Genomic DNA, 23,891 nt, shown 5'->3' with positions numbered 1-23,891 from the left:
TGTTTTGTTTTAGGGCCATACTCAGTGGTGCTCAGGGCTGACTTCCAGCCATGTTCACGGATTGCTCCTGGAGTGATTCGAAGGGCCAGACTGGGGTGCTGAGGATCAAACCTGGGTTAGTGCAAGCACCCTACCTGCTGAACCAGCCCTCTGGCCCTGACTTTTAATCATATTTAAAGCTTAATTTTGATCATATTTTATTATCATTGGGGTAAACTCCTTTGCTTTCCTAGTATATATTTTGGTGGTGTATAGTCTTAGCAATGCATTCAAAATATTTAGCAATAAATGATTTTCCCAAATGTAGTTCAGAGACACTATAAAGATCTATTTCCCTCCCTGAATTTCTATTGCTGTGAGCACTGGACACTGGGCACGTCTCTGGATCTCAGGCTCCAGTCTAACGCAGGGCCCTGCCTCCTGCACTGACCTGAGTAGCGGATCTTGAAGCCCTTCTTGCTGGTGGCATGGTCTGTGGACCAGCGGAGGTAGAGCTGGTTGCTCCTGCTGGTGTAGTTGGATTGCTCTGTGAGGTTGCCGCTGAGGACCACCAGAAGCGGACTCTGGCCAGAAGAACCTGAAGGCAACAGAAGCAAAAGCCTGTGTGTGACTCATGCCTGTGACACGCAGACAGCTGTGGGCTTCCGGTGAGACTGAGTCTACATGAGCACTGCACAGAGTTCACGTCCAGAGAGGACAGAGAATTCACGGGAGTCAGCGCATATCTGCCTTGATAAGAATGGGGGAAAAAAACCCTATTGAGTCCAAGTCATTGCAGCTGCATGTAGGGCTGACATGCATTTGGGTCAGGTGACCTGCATCTGAGTGGCTGAGAGTGCGGGTCAGCACCAGTATTGCTCTCCCTGCTTGGACCCGAGGCACAGACATTCCAGAGTGACAAAAGTGCTGGGTGAGACCAGAACAACTGCAAATGCAGCCCTGCCACTGGCAGGCAGGATTTACACCTTCCTAGAATTTCGGGAAAAACACACACACACACACACACACACACACCTATTTCAATATCCACTTAATATTTTACAAAAGCATAAATCTCTGCTCTGACATGCAACTCTGAGGTGCTTCGTGTTTGTGTGTTGTATACAGTGCAATGCAATGCAACATAATGCCACCCTGAAATTCAAATATGATTCTTCATCCTCTGAGTCTTGGTAGGAGAGTGTGAGCTCAGCTCCCGTGCACTTGTCACCTCAGAAAGGCTGCGGTGTCATCCCTCAACACTTCCAACTGAGACCCATCAGGACAGAGAGAGACACCAACACTCGAATGCCCGGCACCCTCTGCTCCCCTGAGCCTGGCAGCTGTTCCCGACAAGCCTGGCGTGCAGCTATCAACACAGCTTGGTCTGATTTCCTGAGTTATGATAATGCTTCTTTGCACAGACAAATAGTAACATTGGTCCCATTGCAAATTGATGGCAGAAGCATAACCACCTAAGCACAGTATTGTGATATTAAAACAGTCACCAGATATATATTTATAGACATGTCTCCAACTAGTATTGAGGACAGTTGAAGCATTTGTTTACCTGTATGTTAAGGCTCAATTCTTCCTTTTTTTTCTTGTACATTATTTTTTCTTGTATTTTAAAAAATTTCTTCTTTTTTTCCTTATACATTAAGTCTCCTTTTTTAGGTTAAATCCAGAAATCTGAATCATAGTTTTTTTTTTTTATAAATCTTGTAAAAAAATCATCTGGATTGATGAATGTGCCTTTAGGTACCTTAAATTTCCTAAAATGTCCTCTGAATCAGAGTAATAATATAATTTATTATATTATACTATGATTGTGTTTAGTAAAACTGCGTAAAAATATGGTACTACAAGTAATACATTATACTGACTAATATATTGAGTAGTGCAGAATAAATAAGACAGAACTATAATATATTCTATCACACTGAGTAGTTATAAATAGGCAAAGTGATATTTATTTATTTATTATTTTTAATTTATTTTATTTTATTTTTGCTTTTTGGATCACACCCAGTGGTGCTCAGGGGTTACTCCTGGCTCTGCACTCAAGGATCACTTCTGCTGGTGCTCGGGGGGGACAGTATGGGATGATGGGGATTGAACCTGGGGTGGCTACATGTAAGGCAAATGCTCTCCCCGCTGTCCTATTGCTCTGCCCCCCTCACAGTGATATTTAGACGTCAACAAAGTATATTAGGTTTCACAGACTGCTTCTTCTCCATGACCCTACCTGGTCTGTGCAACTCGTGATGGGGCAGCACCAGTGTGGGGTCTAGGCCTGGGCAGGGGACCTGTGGCCACTGCAGTGACCCTGGCAGACTCACCGTCAAACACTTCCAGGGCATCGAACTGCCTCTCGCTCTGGAAGGTGTCCACCAGGAGGGTGATATTGTACTGGGGCTCCACCCGGATGCTCCAGGAGCACGTCTGCGAGTTGAAGTAGTTGCCAGGGTAGCCAGGACTGAGGATCACGCCGGAGGAGTCCGTGCGGACTTCGTTAGCTGGGCATTGTGCTGATGAGACAAGAAACAGGAGACACTCCTTAACTGCATGGTAGCATTGGCTGACCACATGGGCCAGAGGGGGGCGGCAGGCAGAGGCGGGTGGGCAGGACTGCCAGGACTCGGAGTGGTGAGAGCTTCTCTGATGACCATATGAAGCTGCACGCCTGTGCACAGGGCCGTGTCCTGTGCGTGAAGGACACACGGCGCTCTGAGGGCAGAGTCAGGCAGGATAGAGGTCCCGCTCGAGACTCTTGCTTCCCAGCACTGGGTGCCACAGTTGACATGGGGACTGCCCAGCATGAACCATGGGACCACGCATGACAGGGTGAGAAAAAACACAGGTCACTCCATGGGATAGCAGCTATTGTCTCACCTACACTAACACTGAGCAGATCTGGGGGGAGTCACAGAGATGCAGATATCAGAGAGCTTCACTGACCACCTCGGGGACCATGTCACTCACCACCTTGGGGACCACATCACTGGCCAACTCAGGGACCATGTCACTGACCATCTTGAGGACCACATAAATGACAATTGCACAGACCAAGTCACTGAACACCTCGGGGACTATGTCACTGACCATCTTGCGGACCATGTCACTGACCACCTCGGGGATCACAGAAATGACATCTTGGGGACCAGGTCACTGACCATCTCGGGGACCATGTCACTCACCACCTTGGGAACCACATCACTGGCCATCTCAGGGACCATGTCACTGACCATCTTCGGGACCACATAAATGACCATTGCATGGACCAAGTCACTGAACACCTCAGGGACCATGTCACTGACCATCTTGGGGACCACATAACTGATCACATCATTGTTAACTTGGGTTCCCGCAAAAGAGAGATGCAGCCAGGCCTGACCCACCTTCGCAGGTTGGCAGTGGCCCTTCAAATTGCAGCTGGGCACTGAGCTTGCAGGAGAGCATGTCGGGCCCCGACAGCGTGTACCCCGGGTGGCACTGGTACTTCACAAAGTCTCCTGGAAGAGAGAAGAGGGCACGTGTGAACACGGGTGTTGCAGCACAAGAGGGGACTGGCAGAAGGGGCAGCCCAAGGGCTCCTGGTGCCTCTGGGGTGAGGCCACAGAGCAGCACCAGGCCCAGTCGGCAGCTGAGTCAGTGTGGCCAAGCCTTTGGTTCAGGCTATGAGGGGGTTGTAATGCACCCAGCGAGCAGCTCGGTCCAGCATGGCCTGACACGTGCCCCATCAGCTGCCAAGGGTATGCTGGAGCTGAGCTGGGGCGGACTGAGTTCTGGAGCTTGGCTGGGCATGTTCACTGAGGGTCTAGGTCCCTCTAATGCTCCTGCAAACGTCAGCTTCTTCCTGAAAACTGGTGATTCATAAAATAAGCCACTAGTGTGGAATGGCCGGGCTGAAGTGCTGAATATTGTTCCTGAATATATGCACCCATTGTACCCCGATTTCTGAGAAAGATCAACATTACACTGATTATTTCAGCCACAAATCAATTTCTTCTGAGGCACAAACATGCTTCCTTGGCAGAAGAGACCCAGGGGGCTTGTGGCTTTTCTTGGGAAATGTTGTTCAAAGGGAAAAATGGAACACTCCATGACTTGGGGCCCAAGGGATGCTGAAAACTGACGATTTTCACACACAAATGACAGAAACCTTCACATTAATGGAGAGTGGAAGGGGCTCGGCTCCACACGTGAGTGAGCTCCATGCCCAGGAACCCCCCGAGGCATGGATGCATGTCCAGCAGGGGCAGCTGTGGCCAGAGGAGAGTGGGACGCCAAGGGAAGTGCCCTGGGATGGAGCCAACATACCTATCTCAAAGTCCTCATCCTCTGTGAGCATTTCTGCCCGTGGCACAGCTGGGGGTGGTGGGCATTTCTTCAGCTGAAAGGCTGCAAGCGTGTTTGAGAAAGAGAAGTTGCGTTACACACGCTGGATCCCCCAGCATAGGGAGCGAAACGTTTCTCTTCCTTGGCTGTGACGCTTGGGCACACGGGAAGGCAGGAGGGAGGAGGATGAACAGAGCCCCTGGACTATCTGTGCCTGGGTTTGTGGGGTGCCGAGCAGTGGGACAGCAGAGGAAGGAAGCATGCTGTCCAGGGTGTGGTAATAAAGTCACTCGCTATGTATCGGGGCTCAGCTCTCTCTCCCCTAGCGTGGCCTCTGCCGTGGCCTCTACCGTGGCACCACTCAGCTGCAGCCCTGGCATGGGAGAGAGGCCAGAGAACTCTCCTCATAGGCCATTTTATTCCAGGGGTGCAGAGGTGGCATCAGGTAAAACACTTTCCCTGCACTTGGCCAACTGGGGTTCACTCCATGGCATTCCCACATGGTCCCTAAAGACCTACCAGGAGTGATCTCCGAGCTCAGAGCCAGAGGAAGCCCTGAGCACTGATGAGTGTGGCCCCAAACCAAATTTAAAAAAACTTAAATGACATAAAACCAGTTTATTCCAATCCCCCTGAAGATTTGCACTGATCATGGGAGTCCAGCCCGTCCCATCTACAGTGACTCTCAATCCGAGCACAGCCCGAGGCCACACTCCCAGTGCCAAGGTCACTTGTGCCCATGCATGGAGCTCCCGGCAGCCTCTCTGAGAAGGCCAGGGCCATGCTCGGGGGCCAGTGACCTCCAGCTGTGGGGAAAGGTGGGCTGCACTGACCCTGGAAGTTGAGCACGAAGAAGCCGCCATTGGAGAAGTCACTGTGGAACTTGAGCAGCACTTGGTTGGTGGAGCTGTACGCCGTCTCCAGGGCCGTGTTCCCGCTGAAAATGCCCAGCTGTGGGGCGTTGGGGTCTGGCCCGTCCCTGCAGGAGAGTGAACAGGTGAGAGAGAGCTGGACAGCCTAATGGTTGGCGACAGAGCAGCAGCAAAGCAGCGATGTGGATGCTACCCTTGTTCCTGTCTCTGGACGCAGCAGCCTGTTCCCTGTGCATCCGGGGACTCTGGTGGCTTGAGAGAGGGAAGGGTTAGCCCTTGTGCGCCTCAGACAGATCTCAGTCCTACAGAGGAAGATCAGAACTGGCTCCTCCATTCACTGGTGGAAGGTCAAGACATGAAATTGCATCAGAGACAGCACACAGGCCAGGGTGCCTGAGTACTTGCCCTGCATGTGGCTGCTCAGGGTTTGATCTCTGGCAGTGCAGAGGGTCCCTGAACAGTGCCAGGAGTCAGCCCTGAACACAGAGATAGGAGTGATCCCTGAGCACAGATCCGGGAGTGAGCCCTGAGCACAGATCCGGGAGTGAGCCCTGAGCACAGAGCCAGGAGTGACCCTGAGCACAGAGCCAGGAGTCAGCCCCGAGCACAGAGCCAGGAGTCTGTCCTGAGCACAGAGTCAGGAGTCAGCCCTGAGCATTGTCAATTGGAGGCCCAAAACTTTAAAACAAAAGGCAGATTGGGGATGGGGGTGATGGGAGGGAGCCTGGGGACACTGTCTGGGAAATGTGCACTGGGGAGGGACAGATGTTGGACACTGTATGACTGACACCCAACCAACAGCTTTGTGAGGGTCTATCTCACAGGGATTCAATTGAAAAATGGTAAATTTTATGTTACAGGCACTTTCACAATAAAAATATGATTTAAAAAAGAAGACACAAACAAAAACAGCTACAGAAGTGATGAACACTCAAGAAAAAGTTGGGTTTTCTCCAGTGCTGAGGGAAGTCTGGGTCTAAGGAGGGTCAAGGGGAGAGGGGAAAGAGGAGAGGGGAGAAGGGAGAGGGCAGAGGGCAGAGGGCAGAGGGCAGGGGGGACACCAGGAGCTGAGCCCTAGGGGAGCGGCTGTGATCAGAAGTGCTGGGCCTGGAATCTCTAAGCGTGTCCACCCACTGCAGCCTGACCTCGCCGTGGCTCTGGGGAGCGAGCACTTCAGAACTTTAGTAGCAGGAGTGCCCGGGCTGGCATAGTGCAACGTTCCCCACATGCTGAGCTGTTGGGGTTCAGAGCCTGTGACCCCCAGCTTCCTGTCTGAAGGCCACAGTCTAAGGTTTGAGCTGACCAGTGCAAGGCTCTGGAGGCTTTGTAGCTGGACTAAAGTGGTGAAGGCTGGGTGGGCAGTGCTGGGTGCTAAACGCCACCCAGGGGTGAAGCCTTCCCTCGGCAGCCCTGGCAGGGGCTGTGCGTGCCCCTGAGGCAGCAGGACTGGGGCCATCGGTATTGACTCCTGTTGCTTTGCATATAAAGTGCAGCCCACGGTGCCAACAGAACACCGGGCTCTTGTTTTCATTCTAAACTCACTGGCTGGACTCACAGTCTCTTTCAGGGCTGATCCCTGCAGCCCGGGCACTGGCCTCTCCTCTGCCAACGGGCCAGCCACACTTTCCACCACCTCCAACCTCAGCCCCTTGCTGGGTCCCTACCAGCACTGCAGTGAGACCCCTGGCCAGCTCCTCTGTTCCCCCCCCCCCAGGAGGATATGAACCACTCTCAGGGGGACCATCGGCCATGCCACTCCCAAAATCACACAATGTTGAGCTCATTCTGTCATTAACCCCAGCCCCAAACTCAGTGCCACCCAGCAACACAACCATGCCCATAGATACCGCAGAGAACATGTGAGAACACACACAGACCACAGACCCCCACACATGTGAACACGTGAGAGCACACAGACCACAGATACCCACACATGTGTGTGAACATGTGAAAAGACACACAGATCACAGATGCCCCACACATGTGAACATGTCAGAACACACACAGACCACAGACCCCTGCACACATGAGACATGTGAGAACACACAGACCACAGACCCCTCACACATCTGAAGACGTGAGAACACACACAGACCACAGACCCCCCCACACGAGTGAACATATGAGAACACACAGACCACAACCCCCCCACATGTATGAACACATGCACACAGATGACAGATATCCACCTATGCTAACATGCAGTCATATAGAATGCATATGCCCACACACATGTGGACACATGTGCATACATGCAGTTGCCTGAGTTGCCTGTGTGTGTGGACACATGCAACCCATAGACACCAACATATGTGAACACATGCATATCCACAGACCAAAGATACCTTCACATATGTGAGCACACGTACACGTGTGTGAGCACAGACACATGCTTACACAGGTACACATAAGCACATGTGACACAACTGGCTGTGGGTGCATGCACCCTGCAGATGCACAGACATGTGAGCCCACGTGGGCTGGCATGTGGAACACGTGAGACTTAGCGTGAGGTGTGCCGTGAAGGAGCGGCGGGTGGTGCGTACCACACGGCAATGTAGTCGTTCACGGCCTCCGTCTGCAGCAGAGAGAAGTTGATGTAGACCCCGTGGCCGGGGGGCACCGTGACCAGCCAGGTGCAGTCCTTCAGGATGGGGTACTCGTCGGGGAAGCCGGGTGAGTAGATGGTCCCATTCTGCGCCGTGATGTTGTAGCCACAGGGAGCTGTGGGGGCAGAGGGAGTCAGGCTCAGTGTGGCACGGCCGGGCTGTCCCAGGGCATCCCTGGGCCCAGCGTCCCTGCTGAGAAAGAAATGTGGCCGGTTCCTCAGGAACAACTTTGCCAGCATAATCCCCCAGCAGTCCTAGAGCCCGGGAAGAGTTAGACTGGAGGCTAGGATATCCAGCGTGCGTTAATTATATTCTCCAAACATCCGGAATCCCTCCGGGATAAAGTTAATCACGAGTAATTAGGAAGAAAGATAAAAACCCTCCTTCTGGCCTGGTTCCCACCTGCGCTAAGCTGCTAATCCGCCCAGCCGCAGGCCCAGGATCCGGGAGAAGCACTCAGACGGAAATGGCTTGTTCCCGGGGAGGGTCTGAGGCCATTTCAGGAGCTGGAGGGCCGTGAGGGGCTGCTGCTGGGAGGGAACCGGGGGGCTGGCCGAAGCTCTTGAGGTGAAAGGGGCCACGTGGACAGCGCCCGGCTCAGACCCCTGACCTCCGCCTAAAGTCTTCAGTTCTGCGGGGTTCTTGCAGCAAGGGGTCCTGCTCCCAGGACAAAGCAGAGGGGTCTCCGGAGGGCTAGGTCTGTCCTACCACGTGATGGATCATCTGTGACCTGAGAGGGGGGCATCCCAGACCGCTGGCCCCTCTGAAGCTGTGCTGCTCCAGCCCTGCTGGAGGTGACTGTCCTACACAGCCCACAGGACCCCCGGAGATACTTTCAGAGCCACACTGCCTGCTTTGGGGTCATCGTCCTTTGGATGATGACCTGGACACTTGTTCAGGTTGCTGCCTGGAGGTTCAGAATTCCTGAACCTTTATCACCTCAGTTGCTTCATTTTTGTTTTGTGTTTGGACCACATGCAGTGATGCTCAGAGCTGACTCCTACGAGCCTTGGGGGGACCATATGGGTGCAGGGGAACTGGGTGCAGGTCAAGCACCTTATCTTTTGGGGGCGCAGGGGAGTTGCTTGATTTTTTAATTGTTTGTTTATTTTATTGTCTTTTGGGGGCACACCCGGAGATGCTCAGGGGTGACTCCTGGCTCTGCACTCAGGAAATACTCCTGGTGGTGCTCAGGGGAACCTATGGGATGCCGGGAATTGAACCCAGGTCAGCCACATGCAAGGCAAACACCCTCCCAGCTGTCCTATCGCTTTGACCCCAAGTTGCTTGATTTCTTAGATGCCAGAGGTGTTTCTACGCACCCAGATGACCACTCACCCCGCTTCTCCTCAGCTGGACTCCAGGGCCTGTGCTCCCGAAGCCCCTGACAAATGCTGAGTTGGGGGCATGCGCGGGAAATGCCTAGGCGGGGAAGAGGAGCCTGGCCCCCGGGCCACATTGGCTGCGCTGAGGACTCATCTTTGCTGGTCACCTACACCTCCCTGGTGGAGGACAAGGGCTCCTGCAGGCAGCCTCGCGGGCGTGGAGGGTTGCTGGCTTGACTGGTGACTGGCAGAGGGAGGAAAGCCCAGCTACTGACATTTGGGCTTTAGGAGCATGAAGAGGGTCTGGAGTGTGACGAAGGGCAGCAGTGACGCCTGGGTCATCCTTAGCACCAACTCGCTAGGGGTTTCTGTGTCCTCCTGTGTGCATGAGGAGCACGCGGCCGGTGGTGAGGAAACCAGCACCTCCACCTCCTGTTATGGGGTCAACCCTGCTCCAGTGTTCCAGGGCCTCTGTGGGCTTTCCCAGGAGCTCTGGGTCTGGTGTGGCGTCAGAAGGAGACCCCGGGGCAGGGTGGACAGGCCCTTCCTACTGGCACTAACACTCAAACTAGGGTCATACCAGGCTATCCCGGGCATGTGCCATGGGCTAGGTAGGGCCTGGTTCCCAGGAGGGCCCCTCAAACTCTGAGGAAACAGGCCTGGGACACCCCTTGACCGCCCTCTGGCGGTCCTGCCAGGCCAGTGGCATCTCCAAGGCCCAGAGGGCTCAGATGCGGATAAAACTGATGAAGTCAGATTTCTCTATCAGGCAAGAGGGCTCCCCTCATGCGTGAGTCCAAAGCTTTAGGCAAGGAAGGATCCATCCCAACAGCCCCAACCACTTTTTACCTAGAAACTGATGGAATTTCAATGGAGAATTGTGTAAGAGGGTTCTGTTCTAATAGAGTGAAAATGTGTTGCATTTTGATAGTATTTTAATAGCGACATGTAATAGCACTACTTAGTTCATCAAGTACATTTAAAAATGATATTTCATTGGTTCCTAAATGTGCACTGGACTTCAGTCAGGATTTAAAAAAACATCAGCCCTAGGTTTTCCCATTTGCTTTTGATGATACAGAGCGGAAAGACTCCACATCTTTGAAAATGATCTCAGAAGCCCAGGGACGGGTGTTTGTTTGTTTGGAAGTTCTTCAAGGGGCTCACACCAACTGGCACTCCTGCCTGCCCAGGAACTCATCAGCATTTCCAAGCCCACCATGCCATGCCCTTCCTCATCTTCCTTCCAAGGTGACGCCTGTTTGCTTTGCTCTGGACTTTCTGTTTTTTTTTTCCAGACAAAGCTCTGGATCTGGTTAGTTTAGCTGATACACAACATTTTAAAAGACATCCAGAAATTTGGGAGCCTGAGAGTTTCTCAGGAGACAAGCTGTCAGGGAACCATTAGGGGACAGCCTGGGAATGGCCCGGGGACATCATTTCAGGTCAGGAAGATACATACTGGACAGAGAGTCAGACAGTGATGGGACCTGGGTCCACTATGCTGGAGGCCAGTCACCTAACCAGACGGTGATCAAGGGCAAAGGAGCGGTTTGGGGGTTTAAGAGGGACCTGAACCCGCCTACTGAAACTGGACAAGAAACTCACTGATGGGTGTGAAGAAGAAAACAGTACAATTCTCAAGAAATCCTCCTCAGGGAAGAACATCCTCTTTCTGGGTAACAAGAATAGCACACAAGACCCAGGAAAAGTGAAACAATGCATTCACAGGATATCCCCCTGTGAAGGCCGCCCCCCACCTCTAGGGGACCCTTCTTGCTACAGCTCTCCAAGGGGGCCCTTTTTGCCACACTTCTGCAGGGGGCCCTTCTCACCACACCCCTCCAGGGGACCTTCTCACCACACCCTTCCAGGGGTCCCTTCTCACTACACCCCTGCAGGGGGTCCTTCTCACCACACCCCTCCAATATTGGTTACTTCCAGTGTTTTCAATATATACCATTTTCATTAGTGTGAGACAGTATCTCACGGTGGTTTTAATTTGTATTTCCCCAATGATCAGTGATGATGAGCACTTTTCATGTGCCCACTGAACATTCTATATCTTCATTGTCTGATTTCTCAAAAACATAAGAAAGTAACTCCTAAAGATAGGACCAAGGGATGCCATTTCTTGACATCTACCTCCAGAAACCCCCAAAGGAAGTCTACAGGAAAGGCCTCCTGCATACCTATGGTCAGCAGTGCTTAGTGCAACAGCCTGATATGGATATAGCCCAGATGTCCTGGGATGAGCAAATGGAGGAAGAGGCTGTGATGAGCACACAACAGAATTCTATGCAGCTGAGACCAAATCTTGGGGCTTGCTGCTCTGTGGGCTGCCAGGAGAGTCACTCTGTGTGAGTCAGTCAGGAGAGGGACAAACGCAGAATGATCTCTCTCACACATGCAGTGCAAATAGCAAGGTAAGAATATATGGAAACTCTCGTCCCCCAGCCCTGATGGGACCCTGAGATGGTGCCCACCAACTGCTTCCGGCTACTACTTAAGATCCTCAATGGCCATGATCCAGAGACACACAAAAGAATCTCTCACCCGAGCAGCTTGCTGCAGAAATCTCTTCAGATCCTAATTATTAAAATTTTAGAATTTTGGGAGCACACGGCCTCATATGCTATTCATAACAAGCGAAACAAAATAAATTGTCTAGCATTGCCTTTTCGGCAGAATTGAGTGATGGTGGGAAAATATCAAATAATAATGGTGGGACTGGTGTCAAAATATTGAATGTAATCAAAGTAGAGAGAGAGGATGGTAGAAATTGTCTGCCACACAGACAGAGGTAGGGGTGAATGGGGTGGAAATGGGGACTTTGGTGGTGGAAAATGTGCACTGATGGAGGAATGGGTATTTGGTCATTGGATGACCGAAACTCAAACATGAAAACTTTGTAACTGTATCTCATGGTGATTCAATAATAATAATAATAATAATAATAATAATAATAATAATAATAAAATGTGGTAAAGGCACCAGACCTAGAGAGCTGGTTCACAGCTGCACCTAGGGAGCGGGTGGTGGGTGTTGGGACCCTGGTGGAGGGAAGCGGCCCCCTAGAGGCTGGATAGAGAGAGTGTGTCTGAGACTCTCCCTAACAGTGTCCTAAATCACAGCACCTCAGTTGGAACCAAGGAAGTGAAATAATGCAACCCCCAGGGTCATAGTAACAAGCACCACTGAATGGGCCTCACGCTTGTCCAGCAGCATCGAATGAACTTGGACACCAATCTGGGCTGCCCCAGACCTCACATACTATTATTATTACACAGAGTAATTACCCAGTGCACATCCCAGGCTCCCTACGGCACCTCCTGCTCTGCTTCATATCATAAATCTGTGTTTACCCTTCCTTATTCTTTTCATTCCCATGAGAGCGAGACCTTAGTATTCAGATATTTGTCTAAAGCTGCTGCAATTTGGCATCTTCCTGAAATACCGGGTAGAGGGAATTTAACACTCAATTGCTAACCAAGCTTTGTTGCACAAACTAATGCTCAGAAAATTGCTCACAGACCAGAGAGCTCTCTGAGTCCAGGAGAAAGGAAGGGCTGCAGGCACACGCTGACCGTTACGGCATGGCGCTGACTGGCTCTGGGCATGCGCTGACCCACTCCAGGCATGTGCTGATCCCTTCCTGCATGGTGCTGACCAGTTCTGGGCATACACTGACCAGCTTTGGCTTTGCGCTGACCAATTATGGGCACGCACTGGCCTGCTGTACAGGAGTTGACCTACCGTCACACCGGGGAAAGGGGTGGTTCCAGTTCCTGTTGCTGCCGTGCTGGCACGTGAGAACTGGGTGGCCAATCAGGATGTAGCCGGGGTAGCACTGGAAGGACAGAGACTGGCCCACGCTGTAGTCCGAGCTGACCATGTAGCCATTCTGAAGCGGGGGTGGGTCTGGGCAGTTCTGCAGCTCGTAGGCTGGAAGGAAGAGAACACAGAGCAGCTGAGAAGCAGGCATGGGCGCAGGGCAGGGGGTGGATGACCTGCGTCTTCAGGCGCACTTTCCCTCTTGTGAAGCAAACACCTTTAGAGTGGACGGAAGGGGCTGTTTCCGTCCTTCTCAGGGAGCAAGACGGGGCTGGACCCTTGGATACCAAGTCACTGTGTGTGTGTGTGTGTGTGTGTGTGTGTGTGTCCCTCCAGCCAACACTATGGCCATGTCACTCACTGTTGCCCAACAGACACTGGAGCTGTGTGTTCCCCATGGGGGTACTGTCACCGTTTGGAGTCTAAGAAGGATCCTTGGCTTCTGTGGAGAGGCCGACACAGAGGAGCCTCCGGAACTGCCCTATGGCAGTTACTAAGCATCATTGCCCCACATCCAGGGCAATGCAATTGCCCAGGATGGAGTTTTTGCTGAGAGTGTGTTACTGAGTGATGGATGTCCTCTGGTCCTAGTGCTCTAAGATGGAAAGGCAGGTGTAGGCCTGAAGGTGCCATCACCTGGAATGTCTGCAGACCTATGGGGTCCCCTGTGCGGGGGTGAAAGGAAGGGTCTCTGGGTGCAGGAGTGAGGACGGCCCCTTTAACTCCCAGAACCCCATGGAGAGAGCAGTCCAGTGGGGCAAGGTTTGCCTTGGGATCTGCATCTCCTGAGCCCATGAGAGGGAACATAGCCAGAAGACAGTGGGGACCCTGGGGACCAGAAGGGCTGGTAAGGGGACTCCCCTACATCTGCTCACCACTGCTCTAGCTGGCAGCGGGGAGAACCACCTGCTGCCAGAGCCTGGTTCTCACAGGCAGATGAGTGAGAGGGAGGGAGCCTGACTACTGCTCTCCTGTCCACTCATCCAACGCCAAGACAATGGCGAGAGAGGGGGGTGGCCATGAGGAAATCGCTTCCCTGTATAGATGTGGGCTGTGTTTGTAGAACACCTGTTGTGCTTCTACCTGTACAGGTGTGGGATTGTGTCTGCAATGAATTTCCATGTCTTACCTGTACAGGTGTGTATGGGCTGTTTATGCAGCATACTTCCATGTTCCGACCTGTAGTACAGGTGTGCGCTGCGTCTGCAGTACATTCCTGTGTTTCCCCTGTACAGCTGTGAGCTGTCCCTGCAGCACATTTCTGTGTTCTGAACTGTCCAGGTGTACACTGCAGCACTCAGGGTGTGGCTACCATCATTGAATTCTCACTTGTTCTCATTTCCCTTTTTTTAGCCCTAGCATCCCATGGGATGTCCTGTTCTTCCTTAGATGCAATTCACTACAAACGCAAATTTTCTGGTGTTATAGTTTACTAACAAGAGTTAGCTCTAAGATAATATTGGTTTGTCCTTTCTCCCTTGCTCTAGGGAGCTTAGGTTTATTTGGTTTCACTCGTCACAGTGCTCCTGAGTCATTCCCGTTCCTTTGCTTATCTGTAACCTCTTTGTGTTCTGCTTCCACAATCGGTCTATCACCTTTTCCCCCTAATCAGACTCTGTTAACTTGTTAGGTCAGATCCTTCTAAGGACACTGACCTTGTATTCATAAGTGAAATATTGCTTTTCTCCTTCTCTTATGTCCTTTTGCATAGTTTACATTAAAATAATGTCCTTTATGTATAGACACAGGAAGACAGTTAATATTATGCTTTTGTAACTTGGAAGCTAATTGACTCTGAATAATATTCACTCCTGGCTATCTGCTTTCTCAACTTAAGCCTCAGTTGCCTTAGTTCCTAATACCCCAATGCAGGGTCCTGACAAGGGGCTGGATGGATCTATGGCAAGCTGTGAGCTACTCTGGCATTGAAATGGGCCACATCAAAGTGCCACAATACTTAACTATAAGTTAAGAGTATAGTCATGGACAAATTCTGTCATGATCCCAAAAAATAACGACTGATTTAGGACCCTGCTAGGGTTAGGAAAGACTTATCTGGCCTGAGCACTGTAGTCTGAGATCTATAGCGAGATGTCCCCGGGAGAGCAATATTATAAGCACAATGTATCTCTTACCATGACTATAAAATGACTAATATTATGAATGCTTATATGTTTGTTGGATTAAGGAAAGGAGAAACACTCCCATAGGTGGAATTTTGCTCTTGGGTGGATTGTCTTACTGAATGAGAATTTGTCCTAGAAGAAGCTTCTCCTGAGGGAAGGACTTTACCTCTGTTGATTTTATGACCACACCCACGTGTAATTATTACCCTAACCCCTCATGATCTGGGATTTAACTAAGGCTGTAAGAGTGGGCTGGGGGAGGCAGAAGCAGGAAGGAGAAGTATGAAGGAGCAGGATCCAAGAGGAGGATGAGGGGAATCGGGGAAGGGGACCCAGAGGAGGAAGAGAAAGGAGATGGGAATGGAATAAACTGCAACTGACACCAACCAGCCTGGCCCTCATTCCCTCTTTTGGTCGCCCATCGCCATTGGCTACCCCGGGGTGGGGGAAGTGGCACCGCTGGCCTTTTGTATTTATTTCTTGAATACACAGTTAGCAAAGGAAAACTGAAAACTGAAATGGGCTGGAGAGAGCACAGCAGGGAGGGCACTGGCTCCATGTGGCCCACCTGGGTTTGAATCCCTGGCACCACCTATGGACTCTGGGCCCCACCTGGAGTGCTCCCTGGGCCCAGAGCCTGGAGTGCTCCCTGGGCCCCACCTGGGGTGCTCCCCAGACCGAGAGCCGAGAGTTCTTGCACAGGAGCAGAGAGCCACGGGTAAGCCCTACGCATAGCAAGGAGCAGCCTAGCCCCTGCAGTCCCCAAGAGAGTTGAAATGTGAAGAAATATGCATTTTTTAAATTTATGAAACAGTGACAGTTGCCTTTAAGTTTTTCCTTACTGCACAACTATGCTTTTTTTAGTGCAGAGAGAGAAAGAGAAGGAGGAGGAGGAGGGAAAAGAGAAGAAAAATATTCAACTTCTTCAAATGTCAAATTATAAAATAGAAACAAAAGGGCAAAGAAGGTGGCAACCATTCCACAGGGATCAGGAAGACCCCATCGCTCCAGAGCTCAAGCCAGCCCCACAAGTCGGATAATAGAATGTCATCTTCCATAGGGGCAGTGCCTAAGATTCGGGAGAATAACTCTCACTCCCATCTATCCATCCCCAGTGATATTTGAGTCAAGAGTTAAATTACAGGTGCTTACTGTGACGGCAGATGGATCGTGTGGCCACCCCCCCAGAGCCAATATGTTTCCTGACGAATATCTTATTGTTGATGAATAACACTGTCATCTGTTTCCAGCTCCTGACTTAGAAATGGGGCGATGGACTCGCTTCTATTTAACATGATCCTTCATCGGCTGCTTCTTCATTCGGAATCATCATTTAACTTCAAGGCAGCTACATCTACGAGTTAGATTTTTGACCTTTCTGTGGTCGTGAATAAATGACAAGCTTAAGAATAGGGCATATGACCCAGACATCATTGAGACTGACAAGAATTATCTGCATGATTTATGTATCTTCTTACGAGTCATTAATTATCAGTTTAACTTAGAAATCTCAAGTAGGACTTGGGAATTTTGATTTGACATACGAATCAGAGTTGTGTCATTTTGCCAATTTATAAATTTTATAAGATGACAAACACTGATAAATTATCTAATTAAGTGTCATCCTCGTTGGAGCGATGTAGCCTAGAAATCAACACGGAGATTCATGTTCTCATGCTTTTCACTTCTATTTATCTCTTAACGACAGCACAGCGTTCCATTAAAATAGGCTTAAGAGTCAAGTGTGGAGCTGATCGGACCTGGCCCACTGCCTGTCTCAGTCGTGGTTTCCCTCGTCAGAATGTCCAGGCACACAGAGCAAAGCTATCGTGGGCTTACGGCAGCTCTGGGAACCCTTTCTGGGCTGCCCCTTCACCTCCAAGCTCTGGCTCAGAGAAGAAACGGGCTGTTGAGTCTGTGGGCATCTCACAAAACACATGAACCTCAGCCTGAGTGCTGTCGATATCAAGCATCTATACTCCCCCAGCCCATGTCAACCTGATGCGCTTCCACCTAGATGGGCTCTAAGCAAATATTTCTGTGCTTTTCTTTTGCTTCCTTTTGTTGATCATTCTTTAAGGGTTGAAGCAACTGGCAGCTTCTTTTTGATACTCCAAAGAAACGGCCTTACTCACCCAACTGGAATAAATGAGGAGAAATATTTTTAATATAAGTTTTTTGTTTTTGTTGTTGTTGTTTTTACATTGCAGGTTAGAGGTTATATAAAATAAAGTGCATTTCAAAAAGCACACAGACAATAATGCTGTCATGGGATTTGGTACTTGGTATATATATTTTGCAATGTCAATAGAGAAGGAAAAGTTTGATTTTGAAAGAGTACTTAAAATGTTGGGCCTGAGAGACATTAGTGTTTGCCTCATGTGCAGCTGATCTTGATTCAACACCTGCCACCACATATAGTCCTTGAGCACTGCCGGGGTGATCCCTGAATAAGTCCTAAGCATATCAGGGTAAGCTCCCAAAACAACAACAACAACAACAAAACCCTGCCCCCGTCAAATATTCAAAATGCTTGAGTGTCCCCATGGAGACACACACACACGCATGCACACACACTCACACATGCACATATACATACATGCATACACCCACATACTGCATGCACACACCCACATTCTGCATGCACACACATACACGCACACACACAGGCATGCATGCACCATGAACACACACATGCTCGTGAATATCCTTGGGGGCAGTTTCTCAGAAGCTTTCTGCTCAGCTGAGCAGGTAACCACTGCCTCTTTTTCATCAGCTCAGCTCTATCGACAGTGCCCATCGGACAGCGGAGACCACCATGGAGAATCCAGCTCTGTCTGGGTGTCTGGTAGAGGGCAGCGTGGGCACCAGACCTCAGGAATGCCCTGACATGAGCCAGCAGGAGAAGAGCAAGGAGCAGTGAGTGGTGCTCCTGGGGTCCTACCTTGGTAGGCGAGCTTGAAGCCTTGGCGGTTCTGTGAATGGTCGCTGGAAAAGCGCACGAGTGTCTCGTGGGTGGTGCTCAGGAGGGCTGCGGGCAGGTCAGGGCCGCTGAACTGCCCAATCATGGGACTGGTGTGGAACGGCCCATTCTGGATCTCCAGGTAGTCGTGGTTTGCCTCTGTGGAAAAGTTCAGGAACTGGATGTGGACGCCTGCAGGGAGGGAACGAACGTTACTGACCCTTCCTGGGAAAGCCAGAGTGGGGAGAGCACGACTCCTCTGGGAGAGACAGGCATGTCGGTCACCGCCGACTTGGGCTGTTTCCTCCTTCCACCAGGGCGTGGCTCCCCAGCACAGAGGTGTAGCCACACTGCTGAGGTGGGACCAGAACACGTGGACACGGGCATCCTGACCGACCACGCAAAGGACGCGAATGTACAACCTATCACTCACATGTGGATTTAGGGCTGGGCCTGGGAAGAGGCCGTTATAGCCTAAAACACGCAACAAGCTAAAAAAGTGGGTTGGGAAGGGAGGACCCAACACCACATAGACATGTGTGCATCTAACAGGTTTCTGTGTGAACAGTGTCTTGGCAACAGCAGGAGGTTCTGGGTAAGTATCTCCTGCACCCACCATTTCCTCCAACAACCCAGCATAGTCTGACAGAGACCATTTAAACACCCTGGGACAGTATACTGCATGGGAACAGCTGGGAATATCAAAGGAAAGAAGCAAAGAAGGAAGCAAAGAAGGAGAAAGGGGGAAAGGAGGTAAGAAAGGAAAGAAGGAAGGAAGAAAGGGAGAGAAGAAGGGAGGGAGAAAGGAAGGAGGCAGGAAGGAAGGAGGAGGGAGGAAGAAATGAGGCAAATAGGATGGAAAGACCGAAGGATAGAAGGGAGGAAAAGAGAGAGAGGAGAAAGGGAGAGAAGGAGGGAGGGAGGCTGGGAGGGAGGGAAGGAGGGGAAGAGAGAGGGGTGGAGAGAAGAAGTAAGGGAGGGAGGAAGGAAGGAGGGAGAGAAGGAAGAGGAAGTGAGGGAGGGAGAGAAGAAGGAGGCAAGTAGGAAGGAGGCAGAGAGGCAGAAAGGGAGGGAGAGATGAAGGAAGAAGAGACGGAGGGCAGGGGAGAAGGAAGGGAGAGAAGAAGCAGAGAGGGAGGGAGAAGGGAGAGAGGGCCGGAGGGGCAAAAGGAGGGAGAAGCACCATCTCCTCCAGCTGCCCTGTGCTGTCTCTGCTGGGAGCTGCTCTCCCAGAACTGCACATGTTCCTGCTTTGCTTCCTCATTCACTGTGTCCTGCCACCCGCTTTCTTTCCCAGCACACTGTGACCCGACAGATGAGCTGCAGTAACCGGCCATGGTGGCAATTCTCGAGTGCCTATCCCAGGGGCAGGCGCTGAGCCTGGGGTCCCTTCTCAGCTCCACCCACAGTAGCAGGGGTCCTGAGTCTGGCACAGGGGCATTATCTGGACACAGACCCACACAGAGGTGCTGCCATCCGCCCGTTTCAAGTGCGGTTGCAAACAATGGCACAGAAGGAATCAGGAGGGAAAGGCATGAGGTGGCAGCTCCCTGGGCGCTGAGGGAGGGAGCATCCAGGGGAGGGAAGCCGGAAGGGACCTGGGCTAGAATCACTCACGATGGATGGAATTAGGGCAATTAGGAGAGCAGGATTTAAGCAGGGTGACTGTCCATCCGCATCTCAGTGGCCTAAGACAGGCCCTGACCCAGTCATAATCCGGCTTAGACGGGTCTTATCGGGCGCTCTGTGTCTTAGCACCTGGAGACAGGTGGGCAAGATTGGTGGTGGTGGTGGTGGGGGAGGATGCAGTGGGCAGGCCCCTGCCTGCTCTCAGGCCTCGGCTGAGGGGGGAGCAGGGGTGTCACCGGCGTCTCTCCTGAGACAGCGGGCACCTCCTGTGGCTGCGTCCCTGACACCGAGTGGCTGGCCACAACCCATCCTCAGATGCAGCTAGAACGGAGGCAATGCCAGCACCCAAGAAGGCAGAGCTGGACAGTCCAGCTTCCCTGCTCTCTGTCCCAGTGGGGCAGCCGGGGGATCCAGGGATGGCTGGGGAGAAGTCGGGGAGACCTTAGTCTCCCGTGTGAACATGCATGCACATACATGAGCAGAGATGGCATGCGTGTACACACAACACACACGTTCACTGCTACATACTTGTAAACACAGCACTGTAGCACTGTAGCACTGTCCTCCCATTGTTCATCGATTTGCTCGAGCAGTCCCAGTAATGTCTTCATTGTGAGACTCACTGTTACTGTGTTTGGCATATCGAATATGCCACAGGGAGCATGCCAGGCTTTGCCGTGCGGGCGAGGTACTCTCAGTAGCTCGCTGGGCTCTCCGAGAGGGGCGGAGGAATCGAACTCGGGTCGGCCAGCAAGGCAAACGCCCTATCTGCTGTGCTATCGCTCCAGCCCGTAAACACAGCACACATACATAATACATAAGTGCACATATATGTGTAAATATGACACACACAATCACAGACACATAAATGCCTAAACTACACACGTGCAGGCATGGCACAACAGTATACTACATACATAATTTCAACACACATACCTACATATTCATGAGGTAAATATGGCACATGCACATGCAAGCTCACATACACACACATGCGTGCAAACATAGTACACATACATGTATAAACATGGAACTTCATGCTCACCGATACATGTACACTTGCACACACACCCTGTCATAAATAGCACGTGTGTATACATGAGGGCATAGATGCATGTACACAGGCACATAAACATATAGTCATGCATACACAAGTAAATACAGACACAGTGCACGCATAGTCACATGCACACAAACACATGCAGACACATGTGTACAGGCATGCACACTCAAACACCCATACACACAAAACACACATGGACACATGCATGCACACACTCACACAGACACACAGATGAACACCTGTTTGCACATGTGTAAGCAACCCAGGAAAACGTGCACAGAGCTGGTGACAATCAGGAGTCATGGCATCTTCCCTGTGTCTGCACACCTGCACACGCATGTGCCCATATGACCAATGGTCTTTCTTTGCAGGCACATGGCCCATTTCATGCCTCAGTGCCAGGGTGCTTGCAGGTATGTCCTGAGCCATCACTTGGAACTGAGGTGGTCTAAGTGGAAGCTGGGGTTCCTGGGCAAGGCTCGACAGAGCGTGAGACCATCGTCCTGACGCAGGCCACGGCCCTCAAGAGGTCTGAGGGCAGAGCAGTGGACTCTGGAGAAGACCACATGCCCCACATGCACTCACAGGCAGCCAGCAGCAGCCCAAGCCGTCCGGGGCTGAGACAGGTGAGGGCGGGCCAGAGAGGACAGGGTCATGCACCCACTGTGTCCTCCCATCGCGCTGAACTTTGCCTCTGGAGGGTTCAGTTCAACTGAGCTTCTGCCCATCCCATTCTCTGGACTCTGTGACCTCGCCCCTTTCCGCTGGACAGAGACTCTGCAGCATCAGTGCTGCCCCTGGGCACTCACCATAGCCCACAGGCAGGGAGATCCTCCAGACACAGTCCAGGTTGTTGGGGTATGCACCGGGAAAGCCAGGGCTCAGGATCACGCCACCCAGGCTGGTCAGCGTCCCCCCACAGGCGGCTGCAGAGAGACAAGGGCACTGAGATGGGGGCTCCCTCGGGGGCACGGGGGCGGGCAGGGGAGGTGGTGGAGTATGTCCCTACCGATGCAGAGTGGAGACGGGTAGTTCCAGCGGCGGACGGTCCCCGGCATGCAGGAGATGTGGGAGCGGCCCTGTGGGAGGAACAGGTGGGCTCAGGGTGGCCCCACGGGCCCCCTCCAGGTCTGACACAGAGACAGACCCAGAGACAGAGACCGTACCCAGATGCACACAGACCCACAAATATAGTCACTGCCAGGCCCTGCCAGCTGGGGTAGCCCGAGAGCTGCTGACCCTGGCAGAAGGTCTGATGACCTTTGATGGCCCCGGGATGTGAGCAGGTGAGGGGGGCAGAGCTGCTCCCAGCCAAAGTTCCCCTGAAACGGTTCAGATGCTGTCTCCCAGGCTAAAGGCACAGCTTTCTGTGTCCCAGGCTAAGAGCACGGTTTCCAGGGTACTGTGTCCAGGCTAAGAGCACAGCTTCCTGGGACCCCAATGTGGGGAGAGCAGCAATTCACTATTTTTCTGGCCTTGTGCACCAACATGGCCAAGCCCTCTTGGCTCTCTGTCAGCAGGAGAATTAGACAAGAATTTTTCCAAATTGTAGAAAAAACGATTCTGGAGTAAATTTATTCACTCTGCAACCAGGAGGTAAATAAAACAGAAAGACTCATGCTGTTTCCCCTTGGCTGACTAAAACGCCTTCACCAGTTCTTGAACAAAGCTCTGAGATGGTCTAGGAGACCCTGCATGCTGACCCCAGCTCACCAGGAACCCAGAGCAAGGCTCTGGGTGGGGGGAGCAGAGCCTGGGGGTCCTGTGCCCCCACGTGGAGGCAGACTCTGGAGCGGGTAGAGAGGCCCAGCTGATGCGCTGAGAGTGCGTGTTCACGGAATGAACATGTGTGGGAGCACAGTGCACCGAGCACTTGCCCAGAGCAGGAGGCCGGCGTCCCACGCACCCACCTGCAGTGTGTAGCCGGGCTCACACTGGAAGGACACGACGTCGTTGACCATGTAGCGATCGCCCGTCTTGATGGCATTGCTGGGCATGGCAGGCTCCTGGCAGGCAGCGAGGCCCACGGCTGTGGGAGCAAGGACAGACACGGAGCACCACGGTGCTTCACGTTAGAAGGTCTGACTTTACCTGAGTCAGGCCAGGCCACGTTGCCACGGCTGCATTCACAGGGAACTGTGAGCTCGACAAATCAAATGCAACAGTGAGTGATGTGATTATATTTTAAGGTGTAATGATCACTTCGATCATTAGCACATTGAACTTACTCATGTGCCCAAGTGTAAGAAGAGAAAAATCTCCTTTTGCTCTCCCTGGTAAAGTATGACCACCCTCACAGTGAGAGTTTCCACACTTCCTTTCCTTCATCCTTCCTTTTGTTCCCATTTATAGCAAGCACCAGTTCAAACTCCTTCCTACCTTTCCCAGAATTAATATCTACAGCTGGCTCATGGCTGTCTTTCCTTCCTTCCTTCCTTCCTTCCTTCCTTCCTTCCTTCCTTCCTTCCTTCCTCCCTTCCTTCCTCCTTCTCCCAAAGGCTGTGGGCCCGTCCCAGCCTTCCACTGGAAGCTCTTCTCTACTAAGAGCCCAAGCTAAAGCAGGCAGGATGTCTCTGTGACCTCAAGGATAATAGCAAGCCTCCTGCCCCACTGGAGATCTCAAATGCATTTCGAGAAGAAGCTTCTCCAGCTTGATCCTGGTCTTCTCAGAGATCAAGTCTCACAGCTTACAGATCACAGAAATGTTTAAACTCTGCTGTGGCTGATGGGAAAATACCTCCTGAGTAGGGCAGTGAAATAACAAATGTCCCAGAGACAGGCTTGTCTGGGCTCAGAGACCCACAGACCAGTGGTTCAAATACAGTCGCTGAGTTTGTAGCATTAGCTGGGAGGGATGCAGCTTGAAGGGGTCTCTACGGCTCACGGTGGACCCAGAAATTAAGTATCTTCCAACTTACCAAGATAAACTAAATCACAACAATAGTGGAATTTAATTGAAAAGAGATTTAATAATGAAAAGTGTCATCCTCAAGGAAGCATCGCCATATGTATAAATCAGATTTCTATTTCAGGACCTCTTTAAATGGGGAGTAATTAACAATGAAAAGAAAAGGCCCATCTGGCTTATGCTGCTAATGCTTTATTTAAAATGTAAATATAAGTCCAACTTGACTTTACAATTTATCCTCAC

General features: G+C 51.5%; 1 protein-coding gene across 1 annotated transcript in view; it reads right to left on the bottom strand.

The window, feature by feature from the left end:
* Positions 1-23,891, bottom strand: part of CSMD1 (CUB and Sushi multiple domains 1) — a 968,167-nt gene that overhangs the window by 56,919 nt on the left and 887,357 nt on the right. Inside the window, exons 38-48 of the mRNA XM_056113926.1 lie at positions 22,651-22,769; positions 21,750-21,819; positions 21,550-21,666; positions 18,031-18,240; positions 12,883-13,071; positions 7,739-7,916; positions 5,154-5,299; positions 4,303-4,383; positions 3,381-3,494; positions 2,322-2,510; positions 431-577 (exon numbers count right to left, since the gene is read on the bottom strand). Coding sequence (XP_055969901.1) covers positions 431-577; positions 2,322-2,510; positions 3,381-3,494; positions 4,303-4,383; positions 5,154-5,299; positions 7,739-7,916; positions 12,883-13,071; positions 18,031-18,240; positions 21,550-21,666; positions 21,750-21,819; positions 22,651-22,769 — 1,560 coding nt within the window. The remainder of the gene's footprint in view (positions 1-430; positions 578-2,321; positions 2,511-3,380; positions 3,495-4,302; positions 4,384-5,153; positions 5,300-7,738; positions 7,917-12,882; positions 13,072-18,030; positions 18,241-21,549; positions 21,667-21,749; positions 21,820-22,650; positions 22,770-23,891) is intronic.

This window comes from Sorex fumeus, unplaced genomic scaffold, assembly GCF_029834395.1.
Source record: "Sorex fumeus unplaced genomic scaffold, SorFum_2.1 ptg000024l, whole genome shotgun sequence".
In the NCBI taxonomy this organism is placed as follows: domain Eukaryota; kingdom Metazoa; phylum Chordata; class Mammalia; order Eulipotyphla; family Soricidae; genus Sorex; species Sorex fumeus.
Note: the sequence above shows the minus strand (reverse complement) of the source record. Positions and strands in the feature narration are given on the sequence as shown.